Source organism: Lepisosteus oculatus, chromosome 8 (genome assembly GCF_040954835.1).
Source record: "Lepisosteus oculatus isolate fLepOcu1 chromosome 8, fLepOcu1.hap2, whole genome shotgun sequence".
Lineage (NCBI taxonomy): Eukaryota > Metazoa > Chordata > Actinopteri > Semionotiformes > Lepisosteidae > Lepisosteus > Lepisosteus oculatus.
Window position 1 is genome coordinate 2,724,540 of NC_090703.1, and position 14,235 is coordinate 2,738,774.

General features: G+C 35.9%; 1 protein-coding gene across 3 annotated transcripts in view; it reads right to left on the reverse strand.

Annotated features, from left to right (window-relative positions):
• Positions 1-14,235, reverse strand: part of LOC102687634 (centrosomal protein of 128 kDa) — a 53,473-nt gene that overhangs the window by 843 nt on the left and 38,395 nt on the right. For all 3 annotated transcript variants that reach the window (XM_015350549.2, XM_006632268.3, XM_069193003.1), the window contains exons 20-24: positions 8,181-8,230; positions 6,655-6,678; positions 3,376-3,453; positions 2,410-2,523; positions 874-982 (exon numbers count right to left, since the gene is read on the reverse strand). In XM_015350549.2, the coding sequence (XP_015206035.2) occupies positions 874-982; positions 2,410-2,523; positions 3,376-3,453; positions 6,655-6,678; positions 8,181-8,230 (375 nt within the window). The remainder of the gene's footprint in view (positions 1-873; positions 983-2,409; positions 2,524-3,375; positions 3,454-6,654; positions 6,679-8,180; positions 8,231-14,235) is intronic.

The window sequence follows — 14,235 nt, forward strand, 5'->3', positions numbered from 1 at the left end:
ATAATATCTTGCTCCTAAACTCACCAACTAAAAAGCAAGACACTTATAAAATGCATATATACTGTAGAACTACAACAGGAATGAAAGTGAATGTACACAGTATTCTGAAGTATGAAAAGTACTTTTTCACTGATTGCTCAGTAGAATAGATACTGGAAAGTTAATATGTACTACATATTTTGTATTGGTAGTATACACCCTTTAATAATTAATGCATAAATAAAACAGTAAATATTTGTCAAGACTACACCTTATAATTATATTGAAACCGTTGAACCACACCTATGTAGATCTGTGCCACACCTAAAACACAGCTGCTTCAGCAGGGATCACCCACACCAGTCCATGACACAGATACACACTTTTCTTTTTCAAATTGGAAAAGCCAATATATTCCACATATTACTGTACATAGTTTAACAAAAGTTACAATATCACCCACCTGATGACTGTTCTTTATCTTTAAAAATTCGAACATTTTTGGGGGGTATAAAACATCTAACTAGGCAGATGGAAATGTGATAATATACCAAGTTTACAAAGTTAAAGCTGTCACCATTCCAGTGCTTTGGAAGCTATTTGGCTCAAATTAGAAACGCTGAGACACTGATGAATTTCTACAGATTATTTCTATCATTACACATAGGCTGAACAGATGTTAGATCTGGACGCAGTGTGAAAGACAACCAAAAAGAATGGTATACTGTCAGCCTCTGTCCTTTATACTGTAATTTTTCCAAACGTATTGGACAACCGGCAAACACTGCTGAAGTATGCAAAAGCTATGTGACCTTTAAAACAAACATTTGTTCTCAAATGCTGGGGTGACGGTAGGGTTGTGCTGTTTATAAATTCACATGGACGTTTACTCACAGCTGCTGTCCGTAAGGAGGGAGCTTGACAGGAAGCTGTTCTGACCTCGAACAGAAGAAGAAAGAGTAGCTAGACGGATACCGCGAGACGCAGCATCTACCTTCTCATCCTGAAAATCAGAACAAGTGCATCAGAAGAGTGAACCAACGGCTGAAAGTGTCACGTTGTTGATTTACAGATTCCTACAAAAATATCTGCCCTGTGGAGATAATGAATAAAAAAAAACGCACTAACTTCTATTAACATTCTTACTTGTTGTTTTACCTCTTTTTTACTTAAAATTTAAACTTTTCTACAAGAGAAGAGAAGCTGTAATGAAAAAAAAACAGTAAGATGTGCCCCCTGTGTTTGGTAAGAAGGCACTAGGTGATGTGTTTAACTCATCCCCCCTTGGGTCAGGCTGGGGTCTGTAGTCATTATATATAGAAACAGCAGCTTCCTGCACTGGCTTGGACGAACAGGGTCTGTGTGTTTGTGAGAAGGCAGACTGGGTGGAGACAGCAGTATGTGGAGGTACAGTGCCGTAGCAGTAAGTGCTGCTGTGCCACACAGCCTCGGGGTCCCAAGTCTGATTCCAGACACGTGTTAAATTTGCATGTTCTCCCCCATGATCACCTGCTTTTTCTCCAGCTGCTCCAGTTTTCTCCTATCCGCCAAACGTGTTGCCCAGACTTTCTGAGGTCTGTGCGTGTGTCCGTGTTTGAGCCCTGCGTGTCTGGGATCGGCTCCGGGCTGCCTGGCCCTCACCATGAGAATAAACGGCTCTCTGGTAATGGATGGATGTTATGTAACCATCTAAACTGATGTTTGGATGTTTTTGCTGCAGCGCTGATATAAGCATTCCAGAAAGTTCTGTCGTTATTTAACACTGCTAACGTGCCAAAAGGCAGCTGCGTATTTTAAAGATCTTCGAAATGTGCAGTGCACAGTAAGCTGGATCATTAGGCAGATGCTATAACTACTTACATCTAAGAGTGCATGTCATTAGAGTAATAATTTGATTTTTTTAAGGATTAACTGAACTACTGGGATAAATGTTCCCAGAAAGAAATATAGATTTGTCTCCTGTAGTTATAATTATTGGTAGCAATTACCCAGTATCAACGTATTTAGTTTAATGTGCCAGAATCCCTTTGTCACAATCCCTTGTTCTGGCTAAAGAGCTTGATCTGAAGTAAACAATGAAGTGACTATCGAACGGAAGTTTAGCCACAGGCTTCTGAAGGGTTCAGGAGAATTTATCACTGTTGCCAGACTGGGCTAAACTAAAACCAATTCGGTACATACCATAAATACTTAATCTACAGAAAAATGTATGTACCCTGGTTATTATAATGCTATAGTAAGTAAAATAGTTTTAAAAAGCAACTTTAATGTATAAAAGAAAATTGTTTAAGGAATGACTTTGTACTACTATCTGATATACAACAAATATTTAAATATATTTTGAATCAAGGTACCATTGATTCCCTGTGATCAAAAATATGTATTATATTTTTATATTTTTTCTCAAAGGAGATATGAAATTTACAGTACCCTGTATTCTTGTATTCTTCTTTTAGACTCCTCCAGTTGATGCTGTAAATCTCCAACAATTTCTTTGTATTTAACATATCGATGTTCAATCATTTCCCTTTGTCGCTGTGATTCCTGGAGTGGAAATTACATTTTTTTTCAAAGAGCAAATCCAGTTCCACTGTTGCCTCACCTTGGCTGTTTCTAAGCTAATTTAAGGTTTTTGCCAAAGACTTGGTTTAAATTTGGAGAAAATTACAATCAAAATAGATAAAAATAAAATCTTAAATCAAGGTAAAACACACATATATATATATACATACAGTCTATGTATATCAGTTATTTTCAGAACGATTAAAATCAGTTTTATTTTGTATTATAATTCAACAAATTTCATAGAAAGGAAAGATTTAAAGACAAAGAATATAATATCAGACAAACTTACTTCGCATCTTTTCTGAACTATTAATTACTTTAGACGTAAATGTATTAGACTCCAGCTGTGAATATCGAAATATTCTCTTTGGACACTTCTGCTAAAAAATACACATTTTTTGGCCTTTCATATCCAACACTATATTATAATTGTCACTTCATAGAATTCGTTTTTTTATTCTTTTGAATGCTGGAAAGCAAAAAACACATTTTTCTGTTTTTAGTCTGATCCAGATTTCTTATCTGCTACAGAGTTCAAGCAAACACATTTGTCTGCACACAACTGGAGCCAACTATGTCAGGATTATCTCTTATCTGTGAGGCTTAACGTTCAGATCATAAAGGAATATTCACAGAAATGACCAAATGAAAAACTTGATTCAAACCAAGAAACGACAGCGTTTTTATCTACTTGTGTCACCAGGTAATAAACACTGGTAAGAATAGCAATAAAAAGTAGGTGCCGATATCAAGATTAGAGAAACTATCAAATCAAAGTTCAGTTCACATTGTAAGAAATGTTAAAATACCCAGTGACGTCCAATAACTTGCCTCAAGATCCTTGAAGTCTTCTAGTAGACTTAATTTCTCAGGAACAGATTCCAAATGGTCCAAGGCTAACCTGGTACTCTAAATGAGATATTAAAAGCATAACGTTAGTTTCTTCAGCTTAATATAAAACAATTGGGCTTCTTATTTCTAATGTTGATGTAACATTATAAAGCTGCTCAAAAACTTCAAAAGTCTTCAATAATCCATCGTAATGAAACATTACATTTTATCCGTTTCATCAGATTCAGTGTTGTTGTTGACACTACTGAAATCAAACCATTGATGGAGATTAGAAATCTTGGGTGTTATTTTTTTGTTAGAACATCACAAGGGTATATCTTTTTTTCCACCAGTGAAACATTGCTTGGTTAAGACCCTTGCTCTGCCTGTGATCCTCAAATATTGATTCATGCCTTCATTTAATCAGACTACTGTAATCTTAGTGACTGCAGTATAAAGTATTTCCTAAGATACTAAACAGGCTCCAGTGTATCAAAATACCTGTACTGTACAGGTAAACTAAAACTATTCTGAACCAGCATAGTGATAAGCTTAAGCATTGGGACAGTGAAGTGAATGTTATTTTTGCTGTGTACTAATGAAATTAATGAACTTTTCTGTCTTTTCACCACACTTCACATTCAACAGATTAAATCAGCTCGTTAGCTGCGCCCAATTAACTCGCTTACAAAAAAGGCACTATAGTGCTTTGCACTCAGTCACTAATGATCAATCAAAATGATGCCTAAAACATTTATTCACCACCCAAAGCCTACAGTATATACTATAAATGTGCATGCGTAGATGATTAATTTCTTTGGATGTCCATTATAGGGTATGTAGTAAAAGTCTGCATATGATCATGTTTTTGTTGAACCAGATTAATAATACATCATAAACTAACAAAAAGAGCTACTTTCCACATTTAGGCAACTGAAGAGTTTAAGGCAGTTATGGCTTCTTGCATAACAGAAGTGTAGCTAACTAATAACAGCTTCAGATACAACTGAACTGTCATCACAAGCATTATAGAAAACAAGCAGAATAATCTGACTTGGTCATGTTTACTAAACTCTGTGCTTTAAAGCTAATATGTACTCTAACCTCCTCTTATATGATATAATGTGATGTTAAAAGAACCTAGTGTTACTGTAGTTGAAGGATTTAAGGAGACACCAATGACACAACTATTTATAATGCTCGAGGATATATGATTTAAACAGCTGTGGTATATTTTTTTGCATTTGCATTTTATCGCTTGAAAAGGAATGTGACAAGACTAAGACTATAGTTACGGTGTTGGTAGCATGATAAATACATAAAAGATAAATTTACATTTACTATTTATTTAATATTTAATATTTAATATAAAGGTTAGGATGCTGAACTACTCAGCTTCAGGATACTGTCACAGTTAGGATTTTATAAAGATAGAACAGTACTTAAATTACATTGTGATTCATTGCAAACTCAAAGTCTTTTACCACTTTATAAGACTAACTCTTCCAGATCTAGGATCATGGTGCAATTCCTGGCATAGCTCAACAGCAAACTACACTACAGACGACAAAATGATGTGCATCACAGACACACAAATGTATTTCCTTATATCGTTGGATCCATGGATTCAAATAACCATCAAATAAAGATCACTTTATTGGCCATATACAATTTCTTGTATTAAGCAGACCCCAGCTTGCTCTCCATGAGACACACAGACAGGGAGAGAAGGTTGGGGTCAGAGCGCCGAAGAGCGCCAGCGGAGAAGGATTCCTCTGCCGGCCACGGGATTCAAACTGGCAACCTTCCAGCCACAGGCGCCGATCCTGAGCCACTGAGCCACCCCACCACCCCTCTAAATGATGAGCTAATCATTTAGAATTATGACAAATTCAATTAATGACATGTATGTCCATCTACCGACCTACATAATTGTGGTAATGGAACAAGTAAAGGTTTATTCCATGCTAAAAAGAGAAGAAAGGAAACAATGTTTCGGCTGTTGAGCTTTCTTCAGGTGTGTCTTCTTCTACGTTAACACACCCCAAGAAGGCTCCATAACTGAAACGTTGCATTTCCTTTCTTCTCTTTTAAGCATGGAATATACATTTACTTGCTCCTTTGTGCAGCCTACGCATGCTGACGCAGCTCCCTACTTGAACTAATTGTGGTAATGTTTGGATCACCTATCAAACTGCCTCATAGGGAACTTATGAACTGCTTGTGAAAAATAAACATTTTAATGAACAAGGATGCACATGTGTTCCTTAGAGTATGTGCCTCTCTTTGAGTAACTTATGTCTAGGAACAAAGTGCTTGAACATGGTCCAGCTTTGGACAATATCATAATTACTTAAAGGTGAAGTATAATCATCTTTTAGTGCTGTGCAAGCAGAGCACCAATACCCCATCTACAAATTAATTTAAAACAATATAATCAATATGATGGAATGGAAAATCTAATAGGTGTTAAGAATATCAATAAAATAGTGCACATATTTTCATTATCTTGTTTTGAAGGCATAGAGCAAGGAAAAAGAGGTCAGCCTAAACAGAGAAACAAGTAATAGGTTTATTCCATGCTGAAAAAAAGAAGAAAGAGAACACAACGTTTCGGCCGTGGAGCCTTCTTCAGGTGTGATATAAGGAAATACATTTGTGTGTCTGTGATGCACATCATTTTGTCGTCTGTAGTGTAGTTTCCTCACACCTGAAGAAGGCTCCACGGCCGAAACGTTGTGTTCTCTTTCTTCTTTTTTTCAGCATGGAATAAACCTATTACTTGTTCCTTTGCAGCCTACGTATGCTGACGCAGCTACCCACCTGAACCTAAACAGAGAAAAGCAACATTATGCTCAGAAACTTTAAGACAACTGTTTAACTACTATATATGTTTATGGCACCTGGACATCCACAATGGTTTTTGGTTTCCGAAAAACCATCACTTAAACCATCAATTACAGCATCCTCTCACATGGAGAATCATTGAGGGATCACTGGTCTGTCTCTTATTTTGTAACCAAAAGCCAGAGTATACATTTTGACTGTTTAAACTGTGATATGACCAGAGTATTCCACAGGGATGTGTGACCTAACACTACCAGCACACAAAGTGCTGGTGGATATAAGACAGACCACATGATAACCAGCCAATGAATTACTTGCAAATTTGCCAAATCATTTTTTCTCAAGACCTGCAAATGCTGTTATCTAGTGTAGTTTTAACCCTTCGGTTCTGCTATGTTTTAATATTCATTAAAAACAAAATTTAATTCTTACCATTTCCAGATCCAATATTCTGTCCTACAAGAGAACAGAAAAAATAATGTCTATCATGAAACAACAACAAGAGGTTTACATTTACAAAAAATAAGTTGTGCCCTACAATATATATATAAAGGTCAGTCTAAAAATTTGGACTCAGGGTCAATGTCTGGGTAGCTTGGTCAAGTAACCCACAGCCCTTTGTGTTAAGAGGTGCCCCCTGCTCTCAGAACTAAATGCACACCCAGTTTCAATGTGCTTTTTCAGACTAGTATTTCACTGTTGATTCTGGAAATGTCTATTACTGTTAGTTGAATAAGTCAATGTTTTTGAGGATTTTGAATACCCAAATCAGGTCCCCTCCAAATCTTCTTTGTTCAAAGCTAAAAGTTCTTGCAGTCCATCACAGTAGGACATTCCTTCAATTCCAGGAATGATCTCTCTTCTGGTCCCTCTTCTCTGGACTGATTCCAGAGCAATAATATTTTGGTTGTAACTTGGTGACCAAAATCGTATACACCATATTCTAAGCAACATCTAACTAGTGCATAATATAATTTAAACATAACTTTCCCTTGGTTTAAACTCTACATAATAAACTACATACCCTAACACTGTGCAGTTTGTTTATTGGTTCCCTACGTCATTGCTCAAAATGCAAAGTTAGCTCTGGCTCGCTTCACCAGTATAAAAAGGAGTTAGGTACTCATTACCACTCAAGTCAGATACACTTGGAGAATAATGCAGAAAGGAAAAGATACTCATTTTAAGCCTTTGAAATTTACTATTCCCTGAGAGTGAATGATGTTCCACTTGTAATGATATATAAGAGCTGTCTAAACTTCTCCTACTTATCTGCCACTCATAGGTGCACCTGTGAGAAATTCTACCCTGGACACATAATTACAATTACTGGTTTTTACAGACTGCCTTGAACAGTCTAATTTTTCTTGATTAAAATCCAAGTCACTGTCTTTAGGGAGTAATTAATTATACAAGAGAGCTGGCAGGTGCAACAACATCACCACAGATGTTCTAAAAGAACTGTCTGATACAGCAAAAAAAACACCATTGTACTGCTGCAACTAAATGCTTTAGTATGAAAGGTCTTGAATAAATAGTGTTGAATTCAGAATAAACACTAACAAAATCACTAGATAATTAAATGATTTCCAATATTCTGTTTAAAAAATAAACACTAATTCAACCGGCCACATCTTAAAAATACTTTAGTCGTAGTAGAAGTAAAGACAGTGAGAGCAAATTGTTCAAATACAACTATTTGGTACTGAAATGAAATACTAAGGAGTTCAATCAAGTAAACCTAACCAAGTTAGTTTTCCACAGTAGTTTTCACAATCTCTGTGAACACCAAAGTTAATTCTTTTTCACAGCCTTAGTCCCAGACTGTCCTGGGGTCAGCTGCTTTGGTTGCTCTTAAACACCAAAGTTAATATTTCACCAAATATTTGAAGTAATTTACAGGGATGAAGGACCGGAGCACACCAAGGTAAAACATTACTGGTCCAGGAGACACTCACGTGCAGAATTCGCATCTCTTCGTCCTTCCTGCGCGTCTTCTCCAGCAAATCTGAAAATAAACACAGACATCTCCAGATCCACAACGAGCACCCGCCAGAAGAAACATGGAGAAAACAGCTGAATGGCATTTTTCACTTTGCAAATACATGAGTAAGAAACGGTATAAGCCCAAAGAATGGAAAAACCTTGTAAAATATTTGAACATGACAACCTTTCTGTTTGTAGAATACAGTATAGTGTTTCTGGGAAATATTATTAATAAGTACAGCATCAAGCTTGAGAAAAGTGGACAATGGCAGAGAAGGCATATTTGTGCTTTATATGTGTCACTGTTACAGCAAAGACCTCCATGGCACCGATTTCCCCAAAAAGAAATCAGTCTCTGCACTTTCTGCTCTTCCTGAGTATTGCTTCATAAAAAATAAATAAAAAAAACATCCACAGGACTTAATACACCCCCCTGCAGCTGATAAGATCACTTTCAGGAAGAGTAAATACCAACTGGTTGAAGATTATTCATCTACTTCAAAAAGTCCAAACTGCTGACAGACAGGCACGCAATTTAATATGACCTTTGCCCTTTTTAAATACTAAAAATGAATGCTGATGAGACACTTCATGTAGTTCATGAAATGAATACTTACAATGAAGGATCAGTTATTCCCATTCTGTAGAAACTGTACACCTGTCCAGGATCTGTACACCTGCACTCACTCACAATTCTGTATCTTTTTGCTTTGCAAAAGATACCCATCTTAAGAAGCCTCCTAGCAATTGTAACACTAGTTATTTTTTAATGCTTTTTAGGATTAGCAAACTATTTAAAACAATAATCCCTTGAAACAGTTTTGAAAAGTGAAATCCTGACAATACTTTGACTGGAATTGCTAAGTCAATAACGATGCCTACAATCAATGTTATTATTAACAAAAGGCTTTAGCAGAGAACTGCATGATATGTTGAAAAAAACACTCAAGCATTTAGAACACTTAGAATATCAAAACAGATTAGACAACATTATATTTTCCATCAGTGTGATTTCTTGTCTATAAAAGCAATACTACACAATATGTCAACACATTTTAATGCTGATAACAGTGCAAAATGGGAGAAGTGCTTCGACCTAAAACAGCCTAGTATTGGTAAAAACCTAAAAAACTCACAGCTAACAACTTCAAGACACCACTCTCAGCTAATCAACTTCAGAACAGTTCCATGGTTTGACTGCAACTTCAACCCCATCTGTCAATACAATCAACCACAATTCGGTGTCCATCCTCAAAGCTGGACAGAGGAGGGGGGGGTGACACCAAGGTTCATGTGCAAAATATTGGTGATTCAAATGATCAACTAGAACAGAAAACTGAACCACAAATATTTTGCATATCAGTAGTCAAATGATTAAAATCACATTGCTGCTTGACTGAATGTTTGTATACCTCCCCCTGCAGCTATTTCTTCCGATCGGGGGAGGCCCAAGCGGTGAACGCACATACTGCAGCACTCACGCCCCCTACACATGCAGTAGTAATGAGGTAATAACAGCAAGTGTGTGTGGGTTTATTCTCGGGGAGATTACATGTGATGACAAGATCAATACCATATTCTTTGATTGTTGATAACAGATTTACCACTGGGACCTGGAATTAAAACAAAAGGCTACAAGGAATGTGACGTACCTTGGAATGGTTATGAATGACAAGTGCTGGAGAAATCCAAGCTATTATTCTTCTTGTTGTTGTTTTTGTTATTTAAGCCTGCTTGTGATGTGTAAACATGAAGCAAGCAATGTCTACATATCCCAAACAAATGCTGTTCAACTAGATAAAACAATGCTCTCCTTTAGACATCAATTAGTAAACACATGCATGAATTAGTTCTTTCTTCTGCTGTCTGCAGATTACCACACATAACTGAACACCAAGGAAAGAATTCCAAGTGTCTGTGAACTGCAAATGCTAAATATAACCACAATCTTATTTTATTGTCATTAAAAGTATTTCCAAATAACTGTGTGCATATACTAAACCTTTGATTTTTGGTAATCAAGGGAATGTCATTTCCATCAATGTAAAGGAATGATCTTGGCTTTTTATAAAGTGAAGTCTCAAGATTTGTTTGTGTCCGAAATGTCATATGTTATTTTTTGCCTTTCAAAATGCACGAGAATAACATAACATGAGAACACAAATTCCTGGGGGCAATTTTCACTTTACATATTGTACTTGGTTCATTAGTCAGTTTGTGCCAAGTGATACTAAACGTTATAGAGACTGTAATGAACTGTTTTGTTCCCCCTTCAAATTTACAATGAAAGTCTTGTTTTCGAAAAATATAGGAACAGGGCAGCAAACAAAATAAAATAGAAGTACATTTTTAGTTTGAAAATATAAGATAACGATTAGATAAAATTAGACTTCCAACAATACATGTACGGTATTTACTAAATATCAGTTTATAACTTGATTAAAATGATCTTTGAAAAGTACGGTTAAAGAACGATGCCAGAAGGGGAAAATAAGATCCGTCTGTTCATTCTGCACACGATTCAATAGTTCATCTACCTAGCTTATCAGCTGACTCTGTGACTGTCATGTCTTTTCATCACTCTTTAACAAAAAGCCACCACTCTAGAAGTTAATGTAAACTGAAAGAACTCAACCAAAATAAAGGCAAGTTTACTCAACAAATACGATCAATGACAAACATTTTAAAGATTTCTTTCCATTTGAAATACAACACATCTCTGTATCCCTCTGTGGTATCAAAGGTATGCTGATCAGCAGCTTATAATGAAATGCATGTTTTGTTCAGATGGAACTCAACTGTCAAATAGTTTACTCCCATAGAATAGCATTCTAAATCGTTATATGGGAACCCAGTCAAGGATACAGAGAAAATGAAAATGCAGTCCCAATGAATTAATAACACCCAATGGTGTAGGATACTTTAATTCTCAGATATCACTTTATGCATTTGGCCCATTCAGTGGCAAACTACAGACCCATTCTGGCAGAATACATCAGTGTCAGCAGCCAGTGAAGTGGAAGAGAGAGCTAGGAAGTTAAAGCCTTACCTCTGACAGCCTCATCTATCAAAGCACCTGCATGGTGGAGAAAGCCCCCCACGTCTGACTTCAAAGTGGCTCTATAAGCGAGCACAGAGAGAGTGGAGAAAAGCCCAAAGCAGGAGGCAGACTGATCGAGTGATCTCCTCTCCATTTCAGTTTATCGCAAATAAGGAACTAGAGACTAGAGGAAAACGAGAAGCAATAAGGACAAAGCTCATACAATTACAGTGTATTCTGTAAAAGTATTTGACTGCAAGATATGATCAGAAGACAAAAAGGTTCTGAAGGAGGGGCTGCATCGTTTTGAGATGAGTGAAGCGATCATGGTCAATTTACCATCATTATCATCCATGTCACAAATGAAGGATAGGGAAAACTCTGCAGCATTTAGAGAGCCTGAAAGTTAACTGATTTTGCAATAAAGTAAATGCTTAGGCATTTTGGGCGTCTTCATGTTCATATTTTATCAATAAAATTCATTAAGCATAGTTCTAATCCTAGTTATCTGAAACACCTAAATTAATATTAAAGTACCTTAATAAGCATTTTAAAAGAACAGTACATTGCCTTTTTCAACACATGAGCAATTTGGCTAATTTAGCAGGTGTCAAACTTGAATCATAAAACTGTCTAGACATTCTGCTGACAAATCTCTTCTAGGCAGGGTAGAAATTCGCAGAATCTTATAGTTCTCTGAATGGATTTAACTTTAACAGAAATGTTCTCATGAACGAGACAGTGCAACACTGCCAACTGTGTACTCAGTAAACAATTAGCTTAATTTTAAAGGACAACTACAGCTATTTCATACTACTGTCTAGAACTGAAGACTTTTGATCACTTGAGCCAACATATCTGGAAGCTAACCCATGTCTCAAATTAGTTTATTTTTTTTCCCCCAAAAAGAAAAAGCTTAGCTACGGGAAGAGTATCAAAGTTAATCCAAAGACGAATGCAACTTTAATACTTAAATGATCAGAGGAAGTATAGACCTCTAGTAAAACATAAATAAATTAGTTTAAGAGCTTACATTATTACTACAATGTCACTTAAGTGAAAATGAAGCTTTTTTTTTACACAAAGGGCAACATGATGAAAATTTGTATTTCTGAATGTTAAAGGTCATTTCCTAATTTTTTACAATTCAGATTTAAAGGAATCCATTCAGCGTTCCTCTACTGCTGAAGCTCAAGACTGGCCATCACTGCTTATGTGCACAGCATTTGCTTAACATAAGCATTCCTTTTGCTAATATAATAAGTCTATTTGTGAAATACAGTATATTGTGTTATATTTCAAAAGCTACAAAATGTCTTGTTCAAGTAAAATGTACTACAGAGACTGCAGCCAACAAATAACTTTGCCTTCATTTCTTGTCAACAAACAGAACGAAAATTATGTTTCCTAAAGACAAGGCTGTTGCAAAAAACGCATATTATAAATTAATTTTAAAAAGAAGTTTTAATTATTAGGATAAACAAATTCTAATATTTCATTAAGTTAACAATCCTTAAAGATTATAATTGTTAAAAACCAAGCTGTCGATTACAGCCCTTTAACACTACAATAAGAAAAATAAGCAACAGCATGAGAAATTTTAAAACACTGCTTAAGAGATTCTCACGGGTTAAGCTGATTATAGACGACGTAAAAAAGAACTATATATCTTAAAATCCTTTAACAAACATGGCAACTTGAAACAATGCCTGACAGAAACATGGACAGATGAGATGGATAGCATCTCTGTCATTTAAAATGAGTCTAACACATCATTATGACATATTCTGAAAGATTTCGCAACATGACGGTCAAGGCTGTGACCTTTAAGACACATTGTGGAACACACAAATATCCCAGAGCATATTAAACCCACAGACCTCCACTTTACAATGTTATGCCGAATCCTACAGGATTCAATGTTCTATAATCACGACTATCGACCCAAAGATAACACATTCCAAAGAGATATGCCTTTGCCAGTGTTTCGAGGTTAGAGCTTATGTAACATCCTAAATTACAAAATATTGTCAGCTGGACAAATGTAAGAACTCAAGAAAAAAAAACTTTATATAACCTTATATAATAAAAAAGAACCAGCTCAGCAAAGCTACAGAGCCAAATTAAAGACACAGCACTGAGTGAACCGAACAGATAAATACTGTGGATTCATTTACGGTCTGTTGCAGGTATCTCTTATCTTTAAAAAAAAAAGGAAAGAAAAGTGTTACTCTGCAAGTAAATTCTTTTCAGTCTTCTAGTCCACATCCAACATCTACCCATAATACAGCAAAGCAAAGACTTTATAACATGTTCTTCAAAAAAAACAACAAAATGAACTTAATATGCACCTCATGCCTCAGTCTAGGTTTTCCTAATTCATACTTGTTCTCGCAGATGAACTATAGGACTGCAAAAATACTGCACTCAAAACTAAAATGCGTTTTGCCATATGGAGAGACACGCACTTACTTCCCCCACTCCTGACCATTTCCAAATACACCCTGCAGTCAAGACACATCGCGTTGTGTGTGATGCACGCAACCAAAATTAAAAACTGCACTATTGTTAAATTGCAGTGCAAGACATTAATTATTAGTGAAGCTTGTTTCGCAATTCTTCACCTGATGAGATTAGGTCTGTTATTATTTGACACCCAAATCTTTAGATTTCAGTCAATCAAAAGCACTGTTTTGTTCTGCACAAAGATTGAAATACAGAGCCCTAAACATGGCTAACTTTTGCATAGTGCATGTTACATTATGTCACAAAGTTTCATTCCAAATTGTTGCCTGTTATAATAGCATGCTTCATAACTGATATTTTTAATATTGCACCTAAGATCACATCATAAACATTCATTGGAAAAATAACATCAAAATGTAATAACTAAATCGTAACACTATTATCCTCTTATGTGTATCTTACTTGAACAACATTTATATTTGGAATAAAATGCTGCAGGTGTTTTACTAATCTCTAGATCT